The 27869-nt window shown below is 36.8% G+C and overlaps 1 protein-coding gene across 2 annotated transcripts; it reads right to left on the bottom strand.

Annotated features, from left to right (window-relative positions):
- Positions 1 to 27802, bottom strand: LOC116304483 (uncharacterized). 2 transcript variants are annotated; one of them, XM_031714224.2, is made up of 33 exons: positions 27507 to 27802; positions 27205 to 27288; positions 25987 to 26065; positions 24689 to 24759; positions 23556 to 23664; positions 22894 to 22985; positions 22287 to 22374; positions 21592 to 21656; positions 20616 to 20693; positions 19974 to 20099; positions 19340 to 19426; positions 18444 to 18522; positions 17912 to 18026; positions 17331 to 17413; positions 15475 to 15538; positions 14670 to 14738; positions 14141 to 14281; positions 13605 to 13716; positions 11944 to 12018; positions 11221 to 11308; positions 10427 to 10466; positions 9383 to 9468; positions 8660 to 8747; positions 7923 to 8040; positions 7214 to 7278; positions 6236 to 6378; positions 5452 to 5483; positions 5024 to 5079; positions 4252 to 4335; positions 3900 to 4045; positions 3489 to 3571; positions 2608 to 2687; positions 1 to 1969 (listed from the first exon to the last, which is right to left on the bottom strand). In XM_031714224.2, the coding sequence occupies exons 1-33, from the start codon at positions 27531 to 27533 to the stop codon at positions 1696 to 1698; spliced, it is 3027 nt and encodes a 1008-aa protein (XP_031570084.2). In that variant the 5' UTR covers positions 27534 to 27802; the 3' UTR covers positions 1 to 1695. The 2 variants fall into 2 exon arrangements, with proteins under 2 accessions (XP_031570084.2, XP_031570085.2); XM_031714225.2 differs by lacking the exon at positions 2608 to 2687 and having other exon boundaries at positions 1806 to 1969.
- Between the last annotated feature and the right edge of the window lie 67 nt (positions 27803 to 27869).

Here is a 27869-nt window from a genome sequence, read left to right on the forward strand (position 1 = left end):
AAAAGGTGGTACATTCATTTATTATATGTATGTTGAATGGTTCTTTAAAAGCATTTTGAGTTGACCTCTAGCTAGGACGAAATAGTTTCCATTCAGGCCACGTGTTATTCTATTGAGACAAAAGATTCTTCGTTTGAGTTCAAAGTCTCTAGAGAATTTGGCTTGTTTGTTTGAGTAACAACCGTTAAACAAAGAAATGATACTCAAGAGAATGGCACCTTGTCTTAAATAGGAAACATTACGCCCAAGCTAGACTAGGTCTAATGATTTTCTACAGTAGTAGAAGGAATAATAGGCCATTTCACGGATCCCGTTACTCAACCTCAGCCTCGTCAGCGTGTGATTATTCTTTAGAATTTGACTATAGTCCGCAGTAATGAAAGGAATTTACACATCAACGAACAAATGAAACACTTAAAAATTTCACAGGTTGTAGGCAATTTCTAAAGAATATATTACACGCTGATGAGGCTGAGGTTGAGCTGCGGGATCTGTGAAATGGTGTATTGATCGTGCTCAAAACTGCAAACAAGTATATATTACAATAGAATTCTTTAACCTAAAATATCAAACTGGTGATAGACCTAAATGTTTTTCAGCGTTTTATCTCTACATAAAATTGTGTTCCAAACCTTTGTGATAATGATAGAGTTATAGTGACTCAAAGTATTTGCATTAAAAAAATTAACGAACCCCCGCTTATTCGTTTTCAACCCAAAAGTGAGTTCTGTCCAACAGAGTAAAGTGAGTCAAGGATTATTCTATCAAAAAGAGGGCGTCAAAAAAAGAGGAGAGGTACTTATTAAATTTCAAATGATAAATAGAGCGGGTTTGTACAAGTGGTAAACGTATGGTTAAAAGCACAAACACGGTATGACATGCCGTAACCAAACATGGGAGAACCTACATAGCACTCAGTTGATGCCTATTGTATTCTATTGTCGTTCTATTTGCTGCATTTGGCGTCATTGGTTGTGTTTTATGAACACATTAAATCAACTGTTTGCTACGTAGGCTCTCCCAACTAAACATTCAAATGGCTTCCCATTTTCTTCAAGTAATTTTTCCAGTCAAAACGGTTCGGTTAAGATATACAGCACGAATAATAATTTGCCGTATCGTTTCCCACTCATATGAAAACCGCTCTAAAAGACGTAAAAACCATGACCATTTATATGTACCCCACCCCTACTTCCCCGTGGACCTCCCACCTCTATCGACCCAAAAACAAGAAAATATCGAATAAATTTCAAATTTTGGTTAAAAATTATCTTGCTTTGAATATCAATTGTGCTTTCTTTATAAATTAAGTCGTAAGACTGACATCGTTGCCTTGGGTGCTTACCGCCGTTTACTCGGAAAAACCGAAAATTCCGAATGGAAAGGAAGATGTGTCATTTAGTTCGGAAAGTTCCGAAAAACTCGGTTTTCCGATTGACGCAATCCAATTTTCCCGCTCTTTTCGGTTCTTCCGGTAGACGCGTGTACTATTTGTCGGAAGTAAAAGTTTCCCGCCCTTTTTTACCATTAGGGAAAGAATTTCCAATAAATCGGTTGAATTGGTTTAAATGGTAAGTACCCCTCGTCTTACGAAGCTAATTATGTTTTCAAAGACGAAGGTATATAAACGTGAAAATACGTACGCGTGTATCTTCTACTTCCATTTGGATTTCACATTAAAAATTCTTTTAATTGCTAAGCTGTGGAGTTATGCACAGGTTTAAAATTCTGAGTTATTTCCATGGTATTTCCATCCAGACTGTCTTGACGTGTTGAGTTAAGTGAAGACGGCTCGCGTGGCATCATAGTAGCGAGGATGAGAGAGAGACAATCAGCTACTTGGTGGTTAGGAGCGCATGATAGAGCAGGGGTATGGCCGTCTTCGTCTTCTGCAAACACGCTCGAACCACGTGATAACAGTTCCTGGACTGCTGGGACCATGCCGTTGCTAGCTGCGAGGTGGAGAGGTCTGAAAGTGAAAGACCGAAATATTGAAATCCTGGGAAAAATACGTCTAAATTCGATAGAACAACAAGAGCAACCACGATATGAAGAAGAAAAAGGTATTTGTTCGTTTTCTTATCCGTATTGTGTGATTTTGGTTTGTTTGCTTGTTTGTTCGCTTGTTTTCTGGTTTGTTTTCTTGTTCCTTTTTTTTGGGGGGGGTTCGGGTTTTTTTCTTCTTCTGTTGATTTGTTTGGTATTATTTTGTTTGGTTGGTTTTGTTTGTTTGTTTGTTTGTTTGTTCGCTTCTTTTCTGGTTTGTTTTCTTGTTCCTTTTTTGGGGGGGGAGGGGGGGGGAGGGTTTGGGGTTTTTTCTTCTGTTGATTTGCTAGGTATTATTTCGTTTGTTTGGTTTTGTTTGTCTGGTTTTGTTTGGTTGGTTTTGTTCGTTTGGTTTTGTTCGTTTGGTTTTGTTTTGTTCGTTCGGTTTGGTTTGGTTTTGCTTGACTTGAGATTGCGTTTGATTTGAATAAAAAGAATCGAAATTGCTCAATAATAAAGTTAGATTAGCCTACGACTGCTTAATTATAACATTTACACCAGCACAGCATTAATCAAATCAGCATCTTAACTTCTTTTACATGTTACAGTTGAGCAACTTACGTTTTGAATGTATTATTTGCCATATTAATTGTCGTATCTGGACTCTTATCAAGTATTGACATAGCGCAGGATGTATGACCCTACACGGCAAATAAAAACATCAGAAATGCAATTTAATCTTTTAGCAAACTCGTACCCAGAGCCTGCGTTTCTTCTGGCCTGCGTCGAAGAACAAATGCTCTGGCATAATCAATTTCTGAGCGCATTCGCAATTTTTCGGAAGTGAAATATAATCAATGAAAATCATGCTTTCAAATATGTTTACTTCCGATCAAAATAAAAATTAGAAATCGGGATCATATTTTATTTTATTTTATTTTTTGGTAAATCTTTGAACGCATGCGCTCTTATACCGGAAGTCCACAAATTCTGATCTCAAAAATTGGATTATGCCAGAGCCCTCGTTCTTCGCCGCACGTCAGAAGAAACGCAGGCTCTGGGTACGAGATTGATCTATTAGTTACTTTTATCGTAAGCAAGCACAAGTAAATTTGCAAAATAATCATATAAATTAAAAAAATAACAAATAAATGGTTCAGTTAAGAAAAGCTGTCCAAGAATTTTCAGTGTCTGTCGTGTATACGAAGCACATGAAGTCTGGTAAAGGGAAAATCAAAAGAAAATACCACCCTTCCCAGTAGACTGAGGCAGTTTTAATCTCTGTATAGCCTTCGTAGCGTCTGTTATGTTAACCGCAAAAGCATCTCAAATCGTCCACGTGATGCCAATACTGTACCACGTGGATAATGTTATTACACCACGTGATAAAAACTTGACTGCACTTCGGTCACGTGGTGTAAAGAAGTGTCCAAGTGGTAGTAGTGAATAGTAGATGTAGAAGGGGAAAGCGTGCCAGGTCATTATATTGCGTATTACTATACCTGTATACAAGCTAGATGAAGTGCTGTGTTTTTATCTCGGTCTATTAACGTTGTATCTGCGGCTCCTTCTCCTACCAATAATTCTAGGGGGGAAAGGAATCATGACAGTTAGACCTTATTAGCGTAGATATGTTATTATTAACTTGTGGTTTTTCTAATGATGCATAATGAAGGAAGGAAGGAAGGAAGGAAGGAAGGAAGGAAGGAAGGAAGGAAGGAAGGAAGGAAGGAAGGAAGGAAGGAGGGAAGGAAGGAGGGAAGGAAGGAAGGAGGGAAGGAAGGGAGGGAGGGAGGGAGGGAAGGAAGGAAGAAAGGAAGGATGGAAGGAAGAAAGAAAGAAATTTATGAAGTTAGGCCTTTTACGCTTTTAGTTCTGAGCATTATTATGAGCAGTATTATGACTATACATACCTACAGCTCCTGCATGTCCATTCTCTGCAGCTATCATCAGAGGTGTTTTACCCATACAATCCACGGCATCAACATCACCTCCTCTCGATATTAATAACTGTAAGCATTCTACCTGGTCATTAAATGCAGCAGCGTGTAGTGGTGTTCTACAGATTAAAGAAATAATAGGAGTGAGACAAGTAAAGCTATAGTATAGTAAAAATCAAAATACGTTGATACATTATCCATTGCTCCCAAAAAACTTCTAGCCTAGTAGTAGCTTATCCAATTAGAACGCAGCATTGACGATAGACCACTAGTTGACTAAATATATACAGAACCAAGGTTTTCAACACGAGCAACACTTAATTACCTTTTCTTGGAATCAGCTGCATTCACAATTTCATCTCCTAAAGTGTCTAAAAGCAGTTCTGCACAAGATTCGTTATCATTGATTCTGTTGATCAAAAGAAATCATTTCAAAACAAAACATATTTACCGACATAAATATTTTTTATTTTTTCGTCCGTACGTTCGTCAGTCCGTATAATGAGGTATGGTGTAGTGTATGCGATGTTATAATAGACCTTATTCGTGGTGTGACAATGTTTTCCCAATTCAGCTTGACGATCCTCGAGAGGATTCATTTTCTTTTACTCTTCGAAAAATTCATGAGTATCGAGGATACGAAAGGAATAACGATGATATCTCGACGAGTTGCAAAACAATTCATCATTTTCCATACATTGGTTCACTGGTCAAACACAAAGCGCTCAAGCGAGGCGTCAAGGTACTTTCAAAGGATTATTCAAATTTGAACCTTGCAACCTCGACTGAATGCTTTGTGTTTGACCAGTGAACCGATGTATGGAAAATGGTGAATAGCTCTTCATTCCCCCAGAGGTTTGTCACGTTCGACTGGGAAAACATTGTCACACCACAAATAAAAATAAATAAAGTCTAAAATAAATAAATAAAATAAAATAAAATAAAATAAAATAAAATGAAATGAAATGAAATGAAATGAAATGAAATGAAATAAAATAAAATAAAATAAAATAATAAAAATAAGGTCTATTGATTATTAATTCAATATACTTCATTGCATCACGGATGGTATGAGAGTTCTTAATTAGAAAACTTACACTGCACAATGTAGGGGTGAGAATGAGTTGCCTTCAAATGCTTCAGATTTTTCACTCTAAAGAGATGTAACATAAAAAAGAACTTTTAAGAGTTTTGCACAAATAAATGCATTTTGTACTTAATACAAATTCAAACTATTAGACCTCTCGTAAAATTAGAGACTGTTCATTAAGGGCTGGTGGGATTTCGTAACTTGTAAGTTTAAAAACATGTATAACCCATTCCCAAACTGATTTTTTTTACGTGGCCCCAATTAAAACTGGATAAATCTTATATCGCTAGTTTTTACCATTTTTCTACAACAAGCTTCTTTAATGAAGACAAATTTTGTATTTGTGACCCCCCCCCCCCCCCATCCTATCAGCCCCACAAAGCCCATAAAAATGAACGACCCCTTATGATGCACGAGTCATAAATCAGTACCAACCTCAAGGAGGATGTCAACACAAGTATCATGCTCTAGAAAATAAACAGAAAAAAAAGCAAAGAATTATTATCTTTTTTTTACTTATCACCATGGGTGGCGTATGCGACCCTTGTTCGAGTCCCGCTGAGCTCGGTGTAGTATGTGAGAAGAGTTGTTTATTGGTTCTCTCCTGTGCTTCGAGGGTTTTCTGGGTTCACCAGTTTTCCTCCCTCGGCAAAAATCAACTTTTAAATTCCAATTGGAATTTCACTGGATGAAGAGATGCTCTGTGGAAATGCCACTGCTAAATCCACTGCTAAATTCTTTTTCATTTCATTTCATTTTTAATATTTCATTTCATCTCATCTCATCTCATCCTATCCCATCCCAACTCATCTCATTTTATCTCATCTCATCCCATCCCATCCCACCCCACCTTGGAACAGAATTGAAATGGATAATGCAAAAACACCATGTACCAATAATATTATAAAATCAGTTGATCTTAGGGAACATGTGACATTTTTGCCATGTTGGATAACTTGCAGTTTGACTGAGGTGCTTTCATCCATTTCTGGGGTTCATTTGACAACAAGTTTTATTTTGCTTTGTTAAAGGGGGATTAGTGTAAATGGCCTATACTACAGATCATCAACACCATACTGTAATGGTGGATCAAGGATTTTTAAAATGGCAACATTGATCACTTGTTTCGAAAGGGGGGGACCCCTATATCCTCTAGATTCGCCATCATTCTGCAGATTTCTATGTTTGAGAGAACCCACTGAAACGTCACATTCCTTACCATTGTAACAAGCCCAATGTAATGGCAAGTATCCTTGATCATCGAGTACCGTACCACTACCAGTAACTTGTAAGAAACAACCAAGAATACCAACATGGCCACAAGCAGCAGCAAAGTGTAGAGGGGTACGTCCATTACAGTCCCTAATATAAGTAACACCAAGATATTTTAGGATTATGTCAGCAATGTTACACCCCCTAAGTAGAGCTTTCAAGATTGGCAAAAACAAACAATAATTTTCATCGTCGACTAGATCTATAGTTTTTTTTAAATAAAGTTTTTCACATTCTATTGTATTTATCCAAGGGTTAGATCTTCTTAGAGCTGCAACCTTGCCCGATTATATTCAAATTTTAGGAGATACTTTGAATTTATACACCTTGGACATAATGACGACAAACAATATGACAATACTCTGACTAGGGAATGACAAACAATATGACAATACTCTGACTAAGGAATGACAAACAGTATGACAACACTCTGACTAGGGAATGACAAACAATATGACAACACTCTGACTAGGGAATGACAAACAATATGACAATACTCTGACTAAGGAATGACAAACAGTATGACAACACTCTGACTAGGGAATGACAAACAATATGACAATACTCTGACTAGGGAACGACAAACAATATGACAATACTCTGACTAGGGAACGACAAACAATATGACAATACTCTGACTAGGGAATGACAAACAATATGACAATACTCTGACTAGGGAATGACAAACAATATGACAATACTCTGACTAGGGAACGACAAACAATATGACAATACTCTGACTAGGGAACGACAAACAATATGACAATACTCTGACTAGGGAATGACAAACAATATGACAATACTCTGACTAGGGAACGACAAACAATATGACAATACTCTGACTAGGGAATGACACATGGTTTGAAATCGAACAGCATTACACCCGGCAAGTTAAAGAAGTCTACAGATAGGACCGCCATGGTACCTGCAAAGGACATCTGCCTCCTTGTGGAGTAGAGCTTCTACACATTCATCATGACCATTTGCAGCCTGAAAGAAAGTGTGGGAAAGTAAAAGATATCATTGTCTAAAGTGTTCATCAAGTTAATCAAGGGTGCCCTATGGTAAAAAAGGTGTCCTATGGTAAACCTGTGGATTCAGATTTCACAACACTGTTTAGAAAATAGTTTACCTGTGCGTGGCAGCATGGCTAACTCACAAATCAATTTAGAATTTAGCTCGTTAGGTTTTCCAGATAGAGAAAACCCACAAGAAAAACCCTCGAGTCATAAGAGAGTAAATGTGAGAAACAGAGTCCAGGAATCAAACGAGAGTGTATCAAGGATTACAATAATGGCTGATCAGTCGCTTCATAGTTAATGGAGCGGAATGGTTGGGTGATGGTACGGTTCAACATCAAACGCAAAATAATAGCTTTGTTCTATGGAGTTTGCAAACCATTCCGCTCCATTAACTATGGTCACTTGTCATGAACATTGGCCAAATTAGTTTTAACTTAGTCATACATTATTTCTGACTCAATGTTACTGGTCAAAAAGACCGGCAAGGCAAAGATTTGATGGGACAAGTTCCAGTTCTGAGTGGACATAGTCTGATGTCCAGCCATTAATTTAAGCCCTGTGCATATTCAAGATATAACCAAACATCAACTGTCTTAGTAGGATAACACTTACTGCTCTATGGAGTGCACTGCGGTGATTAACATCTACAGCTAGAACATCTGCTCCTTCACTAAGCAGCAAAGCAGCACAGTCTGAAAATCCATTACTAACAGCTTGCATGAGAGGTGTCCTGTTTTGCAAATAGAAATAATATCAGTTGTCTGATAGAACAGCATTCTTGAACTGATAGAAAACATGTGCACATACTGCGTACTAAATAACATAAAGCATCCAGAGATGTGCAGAACATCAAAAAATTGTTATATAAATAATAAATCAAAGTATTTTTAAGTATTAAAATACTTATATTGCATATTTTCTATATAAATACTTATAAACGAAAAGAATAACTAAAAGTTTCTTGAGTAGATATTTCGGACGATATCCATCGTCCATCATCAGTTTAATGACTTTCTATAAGTGTTACATTACAGTGAATATTTTAAAGCCCTAGGGACTAATACGTATTAATGAGGTACTGTAAGCCCTAGGGACTAATACGTATCAATGAGGTACTGTAAGCCCTAGGGACTAATATACGTACATAGGTATTGTTTAATAAATTTAGAGCGACAGATTATCCTTGTTCGTTTAAGTCTGGTTTTTGTTCTTTAACTAGGATGACTTCGGCTATTTTTCGTTTTTGTTGCCAAGGATAATTTTCAGCAAGTACATTTTGGTCTCAGCTTCTATGCTCTATGTTTCTGAACCTGACAACGATTCTTCAATTGAGTGTATATGACACTTACCTCCCTTGTTCATCTACAGCGTCTATGTCACTGTCATTTTCAAGGTTTTGTATTAGTAGTCTAACACAATCAGTATGACCATTGTAAGCTGAAAATTAAGAATACATGTATATATTAATAAAGTTAGTACTGGAAATAGACCATTTTCTCAAGGTGGCGGGCTTAACCAAATTTAAGAAACTCGATGAGCCATGATACCAGAACAGGAGCTTAAATAAAAAACTGGCTTTTCAATTTTACTGAATTTGTGTGACAACAATGGCACGTGGCAACTCACAGTGGTGAAAGATGTTTGACGCCTTAGCAGCGTATAACACCCATGCTACCCATGAAATAGGACGATTGGTTGAAATTATTAATTTGCATTTAATTAAGGACTTTTCAGTCAATGATGTAAATGAAGGATGAGTTAGAATCTGAACAGTACAGAAAGTTTACATGAATAGTATGGATAGTAAACCCAGCTGAATGGAAACATGTGACATAGAAATAAGCATTGGCAGTCATGAATAAGCCTGAAGCATGATGACGTTTTACCCCTCGTCTCTAGACCATAATCCTTTTCACACTGCTTTTGTTCTTTAATTACGACTATTGTTCCTGCATTCTCTAAGGAATCAAAAATTTTAATATGGAAGAATTTTAAAAACAATTATGGCATAGAGTCAGGGGTAAAACGTCATCACGCTTCAGGCTTATTAGTGGTGTCATATCAATACGTACCTGCAGCATGTAGAGGTGTTCTTTTGGTCACACAATCATGCACAAGCACCTTTGCGTTACTATCTAAAAGATTTTCTACACAATTCCTGCAATACCAAATGAACAGATATAAATTTGACAACTTCAGCATAAGCACCACAATATTGTTCTTTCTCATGCCATAGGATTTTACTCTAGGTTTTCGGTTTTTCCTCCTGTGTGGTATGCACTGTTACGGCACTGTCTCTCATCACCGTGTAGTTCATGCCTAAGGTCCTGGGTTCAATTTCCGGTTGAGCTACATACAGTTATCTTCCTTGCGATGAAGGTTTCAGGGGCAGATCCAGGGGTGGTAACATAGGTGACAAGTTACCCCCTTTTGCTCAAATTTCTCAGTATATTGTTAGAGCGGATGCAATTAAACCGTGAAATAAAATCAAACTAAATACTAATGGTATTTATTTAGTGACTAATAGTCACTATTACTCAACCAGAACATTTATTAAACAAAAGACACAAATGGTCTCTTGTCTATTTGTCTTTGTATGATGAATGTTCTGGTTGAGTGATAGCAACTATTAGTCACTAAATAGATACTATTAGTTAGTATTTAGTTTGATTTTATTTCACGGTTTAATTGCATCCGCTCTAGTAACAGTCACCCCCCTTTACCTCTAATTCCTGGTAAAACTTTTGTAATAGTCACCCTTCTAAAATTCCTGGGTCCGCCCCTGGTTTTTCCCCAGGGGTCTCTGGTTTTATCCCTCCTTAAAAATGAGCATGTCAGTTGAGTATTGTATGTCACTGATAGATAATGAACACCGTGATAGTGCCTGAAAAGGGAATTTCATGGAGGAGCCAATTACAGTGAGTGATGGTTGTAAAATATAATGACAAATTAGTGCTCGAAATAGCGGCCTACCAATATCCAAATGATAGGCCAAAATTAAAGTTTAACAGGCAAAACTATTGAAGCACTACTTTATTGGTGCATTAACTACAATAAAGGAACAATAGCAACAGCAACCAAATTTAAAACAAATTTACTTATAACTAATAACTTACACATGACCTTGAAAAGAAGCTAAGTCAAGTGGTGTGCGACCTATAAAAGAATGGTGTTTTAAATCATTAGCCAACATAATACTGTTTATTTCTAATGTACTTACCACTCCTGGGTGGTTGTTTTAAGGTTACTGGAGACCTTTGTGGGTATTTTATCAAATAATATAAAAGCTTGTAGGCCGATCTTTCATTTCTAAAAAAATTTTTTTAGAATTATTGAATATATTTTTCGTAATTTTTATCATCCGACCTTTGAAACAATATATAGTTTTATAGGGTTTTGTTGAATGTGTTGTGTAGAGAGAGTTTTAAACTTAACATACCCCTGAAGGTCTCCAGTAACCTTAATGGCATGACAGATTTTGCAACCCAAATTGATAAGGCAGCAGGTAGATCAAATTAGAATTTAGTCAAAGTTAATTTTCGTGGAGAAAGGAAATACCCTTGAAGCACAGTAGAGAGCCAACAAACAAGTCTACTCACATACGACACCAAACCTGGGTAACATTGGTGAGAGATGACACATTAGGCCAAACAAAAGAATAAGTGTGTTTCCTGTTGCAGGACCGACCCTAATTTTCTTGCAGATTTTTGACGACCCTAATATTTTTTCCATTCCCAAAGCACCACAGGGTGCTTATTTCCACTGTTGTATCAGTAAAAAAAATATATATCCAACCTACTGACCCCAGTTATTTTTCTCATGCAACAGGAAACACTTATTTTTTTGTTTGGCCTTAGCAGTACATGCCATCTGTGCTTCAAGTACTTCAAGTAATAAAATGTTTAGTTACCTTTTGGGTCTCTTGATTCTACATTCATTTTTATATTACTAGAGGATTTCAATAATACTAAAAGTGCCTGGGAGTACCCATGGTAAGCCTGCCAAAAAATAAATTATAGTATAAGCAGTGATCTAATAATAATCATAGTTTTCATCATACTCATTATTATCATCACTACTGTCACCATCATATTCAACACCACCACCATCAACAAAATGTACATCATCACCATCATTATCATCATCATCACCATCACCAACATGTACATCATCACCATCATCAATCATCATCATCCTCATTATCATCACTACTGTCACCATCATCATCAGCATCACCATCACCAACATGTACATCATCACCATCATTATCATCATCATCACCATCACCAACATGTACATCATCATCCTCATCAATCATCATCATCCTCATTATCATCACTACTGTCACCATCATCATCAGCATCACCAACATGTACAACATCACCATCACCAACATGTACATCATCACCATCATCAATCATCATCATCATTATCATCATCATCATTATCATCATCATCACCAACACATACATCATCACCATCATTATCATCCTCATCATTATCATCATCACCATAACCAACATGTATATCATCACCATCACTATCATCATCATCATCATCAACATGTACTACACAAAAACTAAAGGGATTTGGTTAAAGCCAGTCCATTAAACTTGAGATCAAAATAACTTACTGCTAGATGAAAAGGAGTAACCAATGGTGAACTTGAGCTTTGGTTTAGTAAATCCATAGAGGCTGTGTCTAGTAACTGAACAGAGAAACACAGAGAATTCTAACAACTCTTTTCATATAATGAACAGATATAGAGGATATTACATAGGCGCGCGGAAATACGAAATTTATCTTCGAGTGTTGAAAAGATCTCTCACAAGTGAGCGCAGCGAACGAGTGAGAGATTTTCAACACGAGAAGATAAATTTCGTATCTCCAAGCGCCCATGTAATATTCTGTTTATTATATAATTATCAATGGAGTATGTTTTGGCTTTTTCAGGCAATTATTTCCGTGTATTTTTGAATAGTCATCGCAATGGTGTTATCTTCACATGTGAAAATAACATGTTATTTTCACGTGTGAAGATATCAATTTTTCGAAATAGAGAAAAATAGATATTTCATTGGTAATTATATAATAAGATTAGTTATCGTACTAAAAAAAGGCTTTTGCAAGTTGTCAAGAATAGGCCCTTTGCAGTAAACGGTCACGTGTCTGTAATGGAGGGCAAAATTTATGTTTTTATATTAAATTGGTGATTCTTTTTAGGTAGTTGTAAAGAACTGAATGAAAAGATGTGTAACCAGTGTGTTACGAAATGTAGTTTTATTGCGATCTCTCAAAACAGGTTGTAGAAAATTTGTTTGCTCACCAGCAAATTTCACCCATAGGAATCAAAATGTTCATTCATTTGCTCTCAGTGAATTAATCAGCACATGATTGCTTAGCCGCAAAGGGCCTATTATAAACATGTAGGACAAAAGTTGCCTATGGTTACAGTGTGACTACTACACCCAGGGCCACAGGTCTAGACAATAAGAAATAATTAAAATGTAGAATGAAAACAATAAATTCCAGCTTTAGGTAGTGGAGCCAATCAGAAAGAAGCAGAAAACAATAGGCTTTCAACATATCTTTTTATTCCCACACGAAAATGATAGTTATCTAGTTGTTTACAAGTAACATCAGTGTCAAATAACCATCTTGTTCATTGAGGTTTCTGATTAGCTGGACTAGATTCGCTTGACTGCCCAAAGATGGAATGCATTATCTTAGTGCTACATCTAAAAATTGAAGGGCTACGTGCGAAAATGGCCTAAGTGACTTTTTAGGAAAATTTTAGGTAAAGTTCTTAGTTTTGGTCCTCTTGTCAAACTGGACTAAGTGGCCCAAGTTACAGTAGTTGCGCTGTAAATGTTAAATTATTGGGTATCTTTGATGATGTTTGCAGTTTTAACAAGTCAGGTGCGTGAAAGACTTGCAAATCTTCCAATGTATTTCTTAGGTTTTAATAAACAAATAATAGAATGGATTGCATAAGTGAAATTACATTTTGCTTTCACAAACTGTATTTAGATATGGCATTACTGTACAGGTAGTGCTTCTCGAGAGCACAATGGAATTGTTGCTAGGAAGAAGGATTTGGCAGACAGCAATTAAGGCATTGCCATGACATTCCACAGTCACATACATGCCCTTGGAAACTTTGCGTTTTCAAATGATGTCATGAAAACACTTTGATTGACATGCAGGTGATTTTGTGCATGTGATTGGCAAGTACTGTAGCGCCAAATAGCTATGAACCATGCTATTACTTTTACTAAAAAAATCAATTCTTACCATTTCTATAGCTAACTTATGTCCATTAATTGCTGCATAGTGTACTGCATTGTATCCCTGTTTGTCTTTTTTGTTGGCATTGGCTCTATTCCTAAGTAAGTGTTCTACACATCTGTAAAGAAACGAAATCAAGCCATGAATAAAAATACAAGGCAGGTAAGGCAGTTGCAGCAGGGGTGAATGGTACAAGAAACTCCAAAATTGGGTGGATGGGGGAGGGGAGGGAAGGGGGAGGGAGGGGGAGGGGGTGGGGAAGTGGGGGTGTTAAGGCAAAGAAAAATAACATGAGAATCTCTCACAAAGGTACTGATAGGCACACTTTGCCCACTTTGTATACCTAAATCTACCCCTGTGAAGAAAGAGCCTACATTCCCTGGAATCCAGTGGTTTTTCAATTTTGCAGTACTCGGCACTTACTTTTTTAGATACTAGGCAATGGGCTGTCTATAAATCCAATAGCCCAGCAGAGTAATTTATTAGCCCATAATATACTGCCAATATTATTAACCCTGGAAGAAACAACTTTTTGTACTTACTTTGCATCTAAGTCATTTGCGGCAGCATAATGTAAAGCTGAGCATCCTCTAGTATCAGACTTGTTAACAGCAGAGCCACATCCAATTAAAGTTACTACACATGGATAATTGGTATGTCCAGAAGCATAGTGAAGTGCAGTCCTAGAAAGAAATATTAATCCAGCATTCACAGTGTGCAATCTTCACTGTTATATTATACCAGTCCTGTGTTTGTATTAATTAGAAGAATCAGTCTAAGTACAGGTAGCATGGGTGGCATACACTAGCAGCTTTCGCACTAATTGGGGACACTTTGCTCACATGCACTACCACTACATTCAATATTCTATGCACACAACGCTCAGCTCACATGTTGATTTTTAAGGAGGGAGGAAACCAGAGAACCTGGAGAAAAGCCTCATAGCATAGGAGGGAACAACACATCAAACAAACTCAATTCACATGTGGTGGCCGCAGGGCTCGAACCAGCCATTCGACCAGCAATGGGCTCACAACAACACCAACCATGCTACCCAAAGATATGTCTTACCTTCCTAGTTTATCTACAGCATTAAAGTCAGCACCATGATTTATTAGAAGTTCTAGACATTCTGGATTCCTGAAAAATGAATAAATGAATGTGAATGAATTCTAAACATGCTAAATTGCAACTCTATTTGTGAGTTAGTTCTTTCCTGATTTAGATCAGCCCAGAGGTTGTTTCAGGGTTTGATCTGTGAGTTAGCCATGCCCTGACTTACATCAGCCCAGAGGTTGTTTCAGGGTTTGATCTGTGAGTTAGCCATGCCCTGACTTTTATCAGCCCAGAGGTTGTTTCAGGGTTTGATCTGTGAGTTAGCCATGCCCTGACTTACATCAGCCCAGAGGTTGTTTCAGGGTTTGATCTGTGAGTTAGCCATGCCCTGACTTAGATCAGCCCAGAGGTTGTTTCAGGGTTTGATCTGTGAGTTAGCCATGCCCTGAATTAGATCAGCCCAGAGGTTGTTTCAGGGTTTGATCTGTGAGTTAGCCATGCCCTGAATTAGATCAGCCCAGAGGTTGTTTCAGGGTTCTATCTGTGAGTTAGCCATGCCATGACTTAGATCAGCCCAGAGGTTGTTTCAGGGTTTGATCTGTGAGTTGACAGTGCCCTGACTTCGATCAGCCCAGAAGTTACTGTTAGTGGTTTCAATAATGTGTAACAGAAGCATACTATCATAGTGCATATCTTATCATAACGATAATACAATCAAATAGCACTACCATATTCTTGGTATAGCCAGTAAATTAGAAACAGAAGGGCATTCTTTCACTGATTATTTCAGCAATAATTGTCTCAGGCTATTACTACTCACCCACTACATGCAGCACAATGTAAACTTGTCCTATCATTCACATCTTTACTATTAATGTCAACACCTGAAAAAAGTAAAAATAAAAATAATAACAATTATTTAGCAAAAATTATAATTTGAATTCCTTTTTTGTCAGTTACAAGTCAATGTGGCAAAAAATATATAGAGATTACTGCATGGTTAATGAGTGCATACAGTTTTTATTCACAACAAGTGAATAAAAAACGTACAAGCGAACTAACCATGACGTAATTTATTTATTTTATAAGTACTGAGATATTACAAGTAAATATTTTTTGAACTTGGAGTTGAGAGAAAAATTTATTAGGTTTACTTCCTTTTCCTTTCTGTTTGAGTTCTCGTTGCTTTGATTGCAAAGCCTTTCGTGTCTGTTCAAAATCAGCGTCTTTGATGATGCTTATTCTATTACTTTTCTTCTTTTAAATATCGTTCAAAACTAGCTATAATAGCCTGTAGAGAGCTTAGTTCGTAGTTTTCGTTGGCTGGTTCTTTCTTACAGACACCGAGGATGAACTCTTTGAGGTATTCATTTAGTTCTTTCGCAGCATTGAATCTGTTCTATAGCCCTCGTCTTTCCTTTTGTTTGTAAAAATTCATGTAGGAGTTAAATTTCTAGTGTTTTTGTTTTCCTGGCTCTCAAAAAACTCAGTGATTGAGTCGATTTGAGCAAATCTTGAGCAACAACCTGCCATGTTTAAGAACTTTTGACAACAAACACTCAAATGCAAGCTGAAACTTTCTGTATGAAGCGAGGGAAAACTCGATACGATTTTTTTCACTAGTGCTGATACCATGTTTTTCACTAGTGAAAAATATCGTATACCCAATCACAGTGCTGATACGATGTTTTTCACTAGTGAAGAAAATCGTATAGTTAATAGGATCACTTCTCGTTTGTTATGATATGATTTTTATCACATGGCTTGCGAGCACATAAATCTCAGTACTTCTACAATAATATGTTTTATCACAACAATATATTATGAAACCATTAAAATTACTGAATAAATGCCATAACCAAATTGGTTTGTACATTTCTTATTGCATAGGTTTTGCCAGCACCCACTATCACGCATATTTACTGCCTTAGTCTTGTTTTCTTTCGAATATTTTTATACCACTCATAAGAAAAAATTATCAATAAAAGCTAAGACAGTTATCTATAGTTTTTACTCTAATTATTAATAATTGCATTGATTTTTTTCTTTCAAATGGCGTAAAAGTTTGACGGACCAGCTCAGTTTGACATGCCAAGTTTTTGAGTGAACACATGGAAGCCATGACATATAAATGATCACATGCAGCAAAAATATGAAGACAAGGTAAGAGTATGTATGGCTTTTATACTCAGAAAAAAAAAGTTAAATATGAGACTAGTAGATACCCGTACCAGTATTTTCGAAGGCAGCGTTAACTCCGAGAAGTCCTTTAAATGAAAGACGAGAAACATTTTATGCCAATTCTTTTTAAATATTTGCGGGTTTCAATTCCATTTCAATTCCAGACACTCCTTTTTTCACTGACAGTTGTTAAATTCAAAAAAACTGATATAAATCTTGCATTCTGATTGGATGGGAGTGTGTGCCTTATAAGTCAGAGCCAACAGCATGGGCACACTTTCTATTTTGTCATTCTTATCCAAAGATTGCATTTAAACTTCACCAAGTTTTCAACACAAGATTGAAGCTTTTTTTGCCACTGGTTAATCTCTTAGCAACAGGGGCTACCACAGCAATAGTGTGAGACTTTTGGCCTTCATTATTACGATGCCATTTTTCTCTCTTCCTGATTACATGTAGTTGGAATAGTGCAATAATGTTCTTATAAATACTCACCATAAAAAAGGAGTTTTTTACAACAGTCTGTGTGTCCACCAAGACTAGCTAAATGTACTGGCTGCATACCATAAGCACCTTGCCTGGTTGAAACAAAACATCAAGGAAATCTTTAAAAATCCACAAAAAGTGTTCCTGTTGTTAAATTGAGCCTGGTTTCCAATTGGTCCCTAGGATAACTGCGATGGTCCAAAAACGTGTTTCACGGCCATCGCTGTGATCACAGCAATCATGTCGATTGTGGAGTTTTTGATTTATAGGAATCACTTGGTCAACACAAAAATGGACTGGATATTTGTCACCACATGTGGATCAAAATGGCAGCAGAAAGCAGAAATTTGTGCTCTAACTTATTATTTTTGGCTTCTGCCTTTACATTGAGGCAGACCAATAGATCATATCCTTGAGTACTTCCCCCCCCCCCCCCCCCCCCCCAAAAAAAACACTGTACACACACAGGTTTTCACACTCAGTTAACTAGACTTCTTGACTGGACTTCTTCCCCCTCCCCCCCAAAAAAACACTGTACACACAGGTTTTCACACTCAGTTAACTAGAACACTCTTTGGATAGATGCTTACTTCGATGGATCAGCTCCACTAGCCAGTAACACACTAAGAAGAAGTTCCTGACCATACTGAGCGGCAATATGAAGAGGTGTGTTGCCATGGCAATCTGCAGCATCTACATATGCTCCTATAATTTATCCAATACAAGCACAAATCTTATGATATAACATGCAGTTTTCTTAGAAATTTTCAAACTTTACCCAAATCAGTATAATACACTTTCAATAGAACCTTATTGTGAATGTAAAAAATTAACAAAGTAGCTCAAATTGGAGAACAATTAAAAGTTCAAAATCAATTGAATTCAGACCAAGAAATAAAGATTGTACACATCACAGGTATTCTTTACTTACTATAAAATTTATATCTAATTGAGCTTATCTACTCAGTATATATCTATCAAGCAACTTATGCAGCTGCTAATCATAGTGACTTCACACACGTTTTACATATTGTACCTTCTCTCGAATCTTACTTTGAAAAAACCACTTACAAATGAAGGGAATAAAAAGTTAAATACTGAATGATGCTAAATACTACTAACCATGTTGAAGAAGTGTTTGAGCCCTAGAACATCTGCCATATAGAGCAGCAAAATCTAAAGGAGTCCTACCCTTTTTATCCTAAATGATAAACCAACAAATGTTAGATATGTCAAGTCAAGGCCTCTGAAAAAAAGCCAAATATGTGACCAAACATTTAGCAGATATTAGTGGCAGACCATGACAAATGATCCCAAAATTTGACTCAACAAATGTTGGACCATTTCCTAATGAATTTACCACTCCTGGGTGGAAGGCAGAACGCCTAACAGGTTTTGCAACCCAATTTATGAGGCAGCTGATAGATCATATCAGAATTTAGGAGTTGATTTTTGTATAGGAGAAAAAACTGGAGAACCTGGAGAAGAAACACTAACCCCCTTGTAGCACAGGAGTTTGTTTGATGTTTTATTCTCTTCCTTGCCACAAGGGTTTCGTTTTGGTTCTCTGGTTTTCCTCCCTCCATAAAAAAATTAACATGTCTTTTGTGTAGGAGTTCAATAATGTGTGTTGTAAATAAATATAGTGGTTTAACAGGTTCTCTGACGCGGTGCAAATGCAAATTTGAAAATTTCTTTTAATTGATATTTCCATACTACAAATTAATAAATTAATTATGATAAATTATACAAATTATAGCCATGCTAAAAATATAACCAATCAACCAATACTAACATAATTATAGAAATGATAAACTAATGCTGAACACCCTAGAGGAGAATGATACTTAACGTTACTCTGACATTCCTAAGCTTGCAAAGCCCTTCTTAGGAAGGCTAGCAATAAGAAATATCCGTAAAGTTATGTATCTTTTTGAACCATCTTTTTTTGCTCTTTTTTTTCTGGTGTACAACATCCATTTTATTGTTATATACTCATAATTGTTGCTCAAAAGTACCTGCATATTTGGGCTAGCACCATCGTTAAGAAGAAGTTCCAAGCATACATCACCCTGGCCTGATGCTGCTGCATAATACAGCGGTGTCTGGCAAACAAGAATTCAAGAGATTATGTTTAAAGCAATTGTGAGCATTAAACTACTATGCCTCCTGGCTGGATCAGTTGGTTGGGTACTTGGCTGTTGTGCCTGTTATTACCCCGGGGGGGGGATACTCCATTATATATATGGACTATAGGGGAATGATCCGATGAACAGGGTATGGTTTTTCAAGCTTCTTGTCATAAACAAGGTATGCAATTTCACTCAAGTTCCAAGTTCTTCCTGAGTTTCCTGTCATATTCAGGGATTCTACTTTCGCATTGACCAAAACTGGTTATTATGGTCATAAAAAAAACCATATGCGAGATGACATGAAAATTGAAACAGGAACTCAGTGCGATAAATTATATTTTTTGTCATAAACAGGGTCCACAAATTTGAGTTTTTTAATCATAAACAGGGTACCCCTTTCAGAATTATTAGTTTACATTACAGTCAAAAAAAAAACAATCCTCAAGGGAATGACATAAGGTTGGAAATGTGAAAACATTGGATTAGGTTACTCTATAAACGTAACTAGAAAAAGACTTACCATTCCTTTGAAGTTAGCAGCATTAATAGATGCTCCAAAGCTAATTAATTCACTAATAACTATATCTTGTCCATTTAAGCATGCTACGTGGAGTGGTGTATTCCCATGAATGGTTTGTGCATCAACCTTTAGATATAAGATATTAAGTAGTTAAAATACTACATTTTTTTATGCTTAAAAAATATAAAGGGGCCTTCCACATAAGATGATCTGTTATACCAAAACTGAAGTGATCCTTGATCCTGAAGTGTTTAAATGCAAGGCTTCATGGGAAGATGGAATGATAACCAAGCAGTTTCAACTGGCCGCCTCCATTTTGAAAGGCCTGTCATTCAACAAAGGCACTAGACAAAGGTTTGGCTTCAGGATAAATAATTGCAACACCTTAAAAAAAAAAGCCTTCAATTTTTTTCCAACCCTGAAGCAACCGCTGGGCTGATCTAAGACAGGGCACAGCAAGCTATAGTTAAAATTGAAATTCATCATGTTCTTGATGAAAATCAGAAGCAGAAACACAAGTCATTCTATTTAGCTATTCTTGGATCTTGGAATGACCTATCACCTATTGCTTTTCACCTATCGCCTATTGCCTATTGCCTTTGGAGATGACGACATTTAAAAAAATAGGTGTATATTACTTACATCAGCACCATCTTCCAGTAATTTTCTTAATGTTGTTAGCTGGCCTCCTGCAGCTGATGCATGGAGTGGTGTGTATTGCTATTTAAATAATACATTAGAAAACTCATTAATAATTCATGAAGGAAACACAATAGAAATCATGACCATGAAGGAGGTTTTATATCTGATATAGATTCTTCTTCATTTGCATAAACTTTAACTTGGATTTTCTCTATCAAACTTGGTTCATTTCGTAAAGAATTTTGTACAATATGAGAACATACATCATGAGTTTTAATAACTCGCAGATCATGTTTATCGGGTCTAAAACCACTCGGCTGCGCCTCATGTTTTATACCCCATAAAACACTCCTGCTCGTTTATTAAACATTACATAATCAGATATTAATTCCCCCTAATAAATTTCATAACAGACACAATATAACACATGCTCTGATTGGTTATTTAGCGTGCACGAGCACACGTCCATGACGAGTAGTGCACGCTATGTGAAGATTTAGTTTTTAAAAATTTGAATTTTTCTCGATTAACAAAGATTTTTTTACACTTTTGCTATCTTTTGCTATGTTATAAATGCATTGTACATTGATTAGCCTGATTTCATTGAGTGTTGGGTGTACTTGCTCAGTTGCTATAAGCATATAAGAAGCTAGAGTTGCACTAACTGCACTTGTCCTCTCTCAATTCTTTTTACAGTACTACCTTTTCTAACTGTTACCACTTTCCCAAAGTTAACCAGTTTGATAGGCGTTTGATAAGCCATATCAAGCAATTGAAAGAGTGTTTCATCCTCTATATCCAAACACCTTGAAGTTGGTTTTAAAACCTCAGCTCCACCTTGTTTTTTTAACTCACTTAGATGTCCTCAGTGTTTGGAAATTGGATGAACTTTCAAATGTTTGATTATTACTTACAACATATTATATTACTTGCTTGATAACCTTAAAGATAGTGAATTCACTTCAAAGTAACCTACCTTCTTGTCAGCACAGTTAATAGATGACTCTGATTTAAGCAGAATATCTAGGCATTCTATGCGACCTGAAGATATCATACAAAATTTAGATAATTTAGGGAAAGATCATTTATGAATATTTAATTGCTTTAAACAATGATTCAAGGTACAAGCAGGGACCTATTCATGTGGCAGCCATGTTTATTTTTATACCCCTCCCCCCCCCTCCCCCCCTCCCCCCCCCCCCCCCCCCCCCCCCACACACACACACACAGACCTTTGGAGTGGGTATAGAGTGGGTATTTCTATACAATATAGGGCTATCTGACGAATAAATCTTATCCAGTGGATAAATTTATTGGATAGCAGCATCGACTTATACCATAGATAAGGATTTATCCGCCGGATAGGGCTATCTGCCTTTCACACAATCGGGCCAGATGTCTTGAATAATTATAGCTTGTTGTCTGGGTTATGTAATAGCGACCTTTAGATCCGGCGACGAGTACAAGTACAAGTTTTAAAATTGGTCCTGTGCATGTGGTCAATACTAAATCATAGTCAATTTCTGATTTTTTACAATCTAAAGTTTCAATCTACGTACTCAATCATGATAGTGCCTCTCTGTAACTGACTTGTACTCATTCTCATACTCATCGTTGGATCTAAAGGTCTTGATCTAATGATGAAAATGGGGATAACATTCCTTTCCTTACCCATATAAGCAGCCCAATGAATTGGTCTGCGATCTCTCTTGTCCATTGCTGAAACATGGGCACCTTTTCTTATCAGAAGTTGTAACATCTAAACAATTTACAACAAATAACTACATTTAATGTTTTTTAAGCAAAATACAACTCTAAACTCACTATACTCGCAATAATGAAAAGTGAAAATTTATCTTGTCAATCAAGGTACTTGATCATAGCATAACACAGTTGTTCAAACCTCATATCTGGTATGTATCCTCTCCAAACACAACTAAAATGTCAGCATTTGTATAGTAAATCTTGAAGTCATCTCAATAGCCCACCTCCAAGATGTGCTTCGATTGTCACGCACAAAGGTTTCAGTATAAACTATGTGCTAAATTAAATTTATTCTTACTGCTTGTCACGAATGACTGAGCATTTAGCATGTAGCCTCATACTGAAACCTTTGTGCGTGACGAGTGAAGCATATCTCGGAAGTGGGCTATTTCTTATTAGGTTGTTATGGTCTTTGGGCTACCTGTGGCTTCCACAGGAAGCCCAAATTCACCTGATTAGACAAGCTTGGCAATCCCAGGAAAAAGTAATTTCAACAATATCCAAATGCAATCACCTCAACATGTCCATTAAAAGAAGCATGATGAAGACTGGTTCTTCCTGCTCTGTCAGTCACATTGACATTGGCAAGATGAGGTATCAATGTCTCTGTGGTTAAAAAAAATTAATGACAATGTGAAAACAGTTTTTGAGCTGGGCGAGGAGCTCTTTTAAAACAAGTGCCAAGCTGTTAGTGCAGTTTTCATATGACTGTGAAAAATTCAAGGCACGAACATGGCCATGACACGGCAAGGGATACGCCATACCAATCACATTGCATGAGAATTTACTCTCCATCCAATCAAATACCCGGAACATGGCATAAACACGGCGTGGACATGGTCACGCCAAGGTCATGGCAATGCCTGACCAAATCACATTGCGTGAGAAAAAAATCAGCCAATTAAAATTCTAGAAAGCATCACAGTCACGGCACGGCACGCTTACGGCACTGAGCTTTTCACAGTCATACAAACACTGCTCTATATAGACAGAAAGAAATGATTCCTGAGATAATATGACATATCAAGCACTTAATAATCTTTGGAGGAAAAAATGGTGATTTTTACATTTTGCAATGCACCAAAATGAAACTGCGAGTGACAAATCAAAATACTATAGCCCCTAAAATTAGTTTCTGTACAAAAAGATTTTTTAATTAAAACTGACAAGACTAACCTGCACACTTAACATGGTTGTTAGCTGCTGCAACATGCAATGGAGTCTGCCAACTCTTGTCTCTTGCATTAACATCCGCAGAATGTTTAATTAGCATCTTAACACAGTCCTATTGTAAGAATAGAGAAGGGTCAAAAATGTTAATGCATTAAAACTAAAACAACACCTACATGTAGAATTGTGCAATTTGTAATATTGTCAAAGCACTGCAGTCAAACCATGGTACGACTGAGAATCAAGGGTGGCTTAAAGTGCCTATGACACCTAACTGCCTCCTTTGATGTTACATACAGTCAACTCTTGCCTTGCAGACACCCCGATATTACGGACACTATGCTATGGCAGACAGGAGAAAAATCCCCGGCCAAAAATAATGACAAAGAAATGACCAAAATCAACTCTCCCCATTGCGGACGCTCGCTATTACGGACACTATGTGACGGTCCCGAGGGTGTCTGCTGTAACGAGAGTTGACTGTAATTAGCATATTAGAAGCCTAAACCTTGATATCTCCAAGATGCATCACTCAAACCATATAAAAATATTTTACCATTCAATCATTCTCTTCATTTAGAATGAATGCTGAAAAGTTTGAGTTAGGTGTCACGGCATTCTTAATCATACGCACCCTCTAGCAATTGTTTCTGTTGCAATGAAGAAGGTTTTGGTGGACGTCAATCACAAGGCATTTCCATAACATTGTCGGAAAACACAAAGCTATAAGAGCATGTGCCTATAGAATGTCATGGAAATGCCTTGATTGACGTCCATCAAAAGCTACTTCGTTGTGACAATCGCTAGAGTGGTGTGTGTGATTGAGAATGGGTGTAACAGTAGTGCACTGGCCTATCACCTCTAGAGTTTCCGGTTTGACTTTGCATAACATGTGAGTACAGTTGGTTGGATTCCTTCCTTGATTTAACGGCTTTTCTCCAAATTCTTTAGCTTTCCTCCCTTAAAAAACCCAAGCTAATTCCAATTTGATTTGTGAGTTACCGAAATATCCTGATATGGGTCAATCAGCATAGAAGTTGTTTCAGGGTTTGATGAAATTTGAAAGCTTTTGATTGATAACTAAAGAAGAAAATTACTATATTAGCCTTTAGATAAATATACATCCATACAATACTTACTGTATTCCCTGAAGCACAAGCCCTATGAAGAGGAGTCAGCCATTTGCTATCTTTCGTATTCACTCTAGCTCCTATTAAGGGTAAATAATGCAAGTTTTTGAGCAAATAACAATACTTAGTAACCAATCATAAAAATTTAAACAATTAAATGTCCTCCATTAATATTTAATGATGGCTTATTTTTTACATAATTATTTCAATGTTAGGATTAATGGTTCATGCAAGTTTCCTTTCCATCGATTGCAAGGGTTTAAAGGGTATTTTAAGGCGTAAAATCATACTGTATTTCCAAAGGGACAGTATTACACAAGTTTTAATCTGCAATTGATTATTCCTTGACCTCATGACCCTACATGTAAAGCATACAAATTTTTTCATCTTCAACTTCCAAGAAGCATTTTACTGTTTTACCAAGAGTTTTTCCTCATTATTGCCCTCGGAAATGCTAGTACTTTTCAAGTTGCAAGATTTAACCCTCTATCTTGTGGGAATCCTGATGTGGGCATTAGCTTTCTTTTTAATTTCAGGAACACCTGTACAATGCATGACTGTTACATTCAATGACCCTGACAGCCATTGTGCAATATTAGCATATGAAGGATACATGAATGCGTGTGCACATACCCACACATAGGGGTTTCTGAATAAGCTGGAGCTCCAGCAATAATTGTTAATTACCAGCTACTTTTCCTTTTCTATAATACACCTTCCAGATGCTCCTCTTATTCAATTGAAGCCAGCTATTTCAAAATTAGATACCTACTCCAAAACATTTTGAAAGCCATGCACTCATCCCAAGCTCATATTGGTTTAAAAATATTGTACCAAAAGATTAATATGTTGTTCCCATAGAGCTTATATCCCAGCGTGTAAACACATTCACCCTGGCATTTTGCTTGCATACACTGTAACTAAATTTATGAATTTGTGTGTCCATGTCTCTGTCCCCTGTCTGATTGATACATGTATATGTGTATACAGGTACCGTATGTGCCATTATAAAAGATATAACCTGGGTGCTGATTGGCTGGCTACAGTGTTTGTATCACAGGACAGAGAAACGCTTGTGAAAAATTGTTCAAAATATTCTATAAAAGCAATATAAAAATGGCTGCCTATGTCTCTGTGCTGTGATATAAACACTTTGGGAGCTGTATAACACTCGAAAAGAAAATATGTTCCATGCTTCCTAAACTTGTTTCTCTCATGCTCTACAGCTTCTAGTGTGTTTATATTGCAGTACAGACATGCATGGACATTTTATATTCCTCAATAGCATCCAAGACAATATGACTTACCATTAGCAAGCAACACATTTAAACATTCTCCTTCACCACAGTGTGCAGCTGCATGCAAAGCTGTTCGCCTTTCCATATCCTAGTAAAACAAAGTAATGAAAATGAGAAAGACAGATAAATACTGCAGTTTGGGGTTGTTGCTGTTGCTCAGGGTTAGCCTCAATTTTTTGCAGAATATTTTTGTTTTCCACTCAAGATCAATGGAGTTTCAAAGTGTCTGTATTGTTGAAGTTTTGCATTCTTTACTTTATGGTTGGTATTTGTGAATATTTAGACACTGATACAAGGCTAAGCCTGAGTAAATGAGTCTGTAATCAAGGAACATGGAGGTAATTTGGAACTTGAAAATGGTCCAAAATGACACACAACAAAATTGCAGCATGTCAATGCATGTACACGCATGCACATACGTACAGTTCAAATGTTTGATACTTTCTCTGCAACATTTCGCAAAATAACTTGTAGGATTAACTTGCACGGATATCACAATTTTTACCCAGAAAGACATGCAAAACTGTATGTCTTGCCAATGTGAGAATTGAATAACGCTGATATCTCTGTTCATGTTTTTACTATTTATGGACTAGCATAAAGCTTATGAACTTTTGGAAAACTTTTGGAAAATTAGTCACAGGAATTCGAAGTTTCGTAAAAAACAATCATAAAGATTATCTCTGGAAGAGTACCAAGATTAGATACCCATGAATGCATCATCGACGAAGGTTAAAACGTTTTTTTTAGTTTAGGGGGTAAAAAGAAAAGAAAAACAAAGAAAAAGTTGATCACCATAATTTTCATGAATTCAAAGGACGATAATTTTGCCATCATGCATGGACACGCAAAAATAAGTGAGCTGAATAAGAGAAAGCTTGACAAATTCAATACGATCTTGAAGATCAAGCTTGGGATCTTTTCTAATTTAAAGTTGTCTTTAACTTTAAGAGATAATATTGCAAAGTAAATAGTCTAATGTAAAACGCTTGACACCAATTGAAATGTTTATTTAGGATAATTCGGTGCGAGTAAAGAGGTTGCTTCTTCTGGCAATTAGTTTAGATGTCTTTCAGTTTGATAGAAAATTGGTCTTGTGTCAAGAACAGCTGGTTTTGCCTGTTAAAATACTCATCTACGAATAGCTATACGAACGTCAATGCAACGAAGCGAAGAAGAAAAAAAGACTACAACATTAATCCAAGCAGCAAAATGAAAAGACTTTACCTGATAATTCACTTCTTCTTTTCGGTTTATCAAAGCTCGAACTTCTGCAGCATCTCCATGAAAGCAGGCCTGTACTAATGGAGGCTGGAGGAAACACGAAAACACAAGTTAGAACAGTTTTGACACGACAAGACTTCCACTTTTAGTATCACCTGGTCGTGTTGTGCAAAGATATAACTTTTCCATCTACACCAAGTAGGCGGTCAACATAGAATACTTGAAGGCTAAAATCAACATCAGGCGAACAACAGCCTACAAGTGGAGCATGACTAAGAAACAAGAAGCATAACGATTTTTCTCACCTCGTCCACAAGCTGTTGAATAACCATTGCACACCGGTTTGTCGATATTTCGAGTGACCAGAAGGATTTTTTGATTTATTCTGGCCCCACACTCATAAGGCTACTTAAAAATACACCACACCCCTCATTCTTAACTACATAACCAATGCAAGGGGGTTAGGACTCCAAATAAGATGACCCTGGCAAGAAAAAGCCAAGTTTTCAGCTTTCTTATGGTGAATTCCTAACGAGTTTGGCTGCAGTTCAAACTGCCTTCAAGAAGGCCGCCATCTTGACACGACTGGTGCCCTTACCTGATTGGCTTGCTATTGTCATGTGACCGTCAACAGCCAAGACGGTTATTATTAATAGCCTCGCGTGCAC

Source organism: Actinia tenebrosa, unplaced genomic scaffold (genome assembly GCF_029948245.1).
Source record: "Actinia tenebrosa isolate PJP-AT-01 unplaced genomic scaffold, QUT_ActTen_1.0 PGA_scaffold4__44_contigs__length_22323623, whole genome shotgun sequence".
Classification (NCBI taxonomy): domain Eukaryota; kingdom Metazoa; phylum Cnidaria; class Anthozoa; order Actiniaria; family Actiniidae; genus Actinia; species Actinia tenebrosa.

Excerpts from the sequence above, each read along its gene's own strand:
- LOC116304483 (XM_031714224.2), bottom strand. The coding sequence starts at position 27,533 with ATGGTTATTCAACAGCTTGTGGACGAG. Across the intron at positions 21,657-22,286 it reads TCATTGGGCTGCTTATATGG|GTCGCATAGAATGCCTAGAT; the intron begins GTAAGGAAAGGA and ends TGATATCTTCAG. Across the intron at positions 1,970-2,607 it reads GCAAATAATACATTCAAAAC|ACCTCTCCACCTCGCAGCTA; the intron begins GTAAGTTGCTCA and ends TTTCACTTTCAG.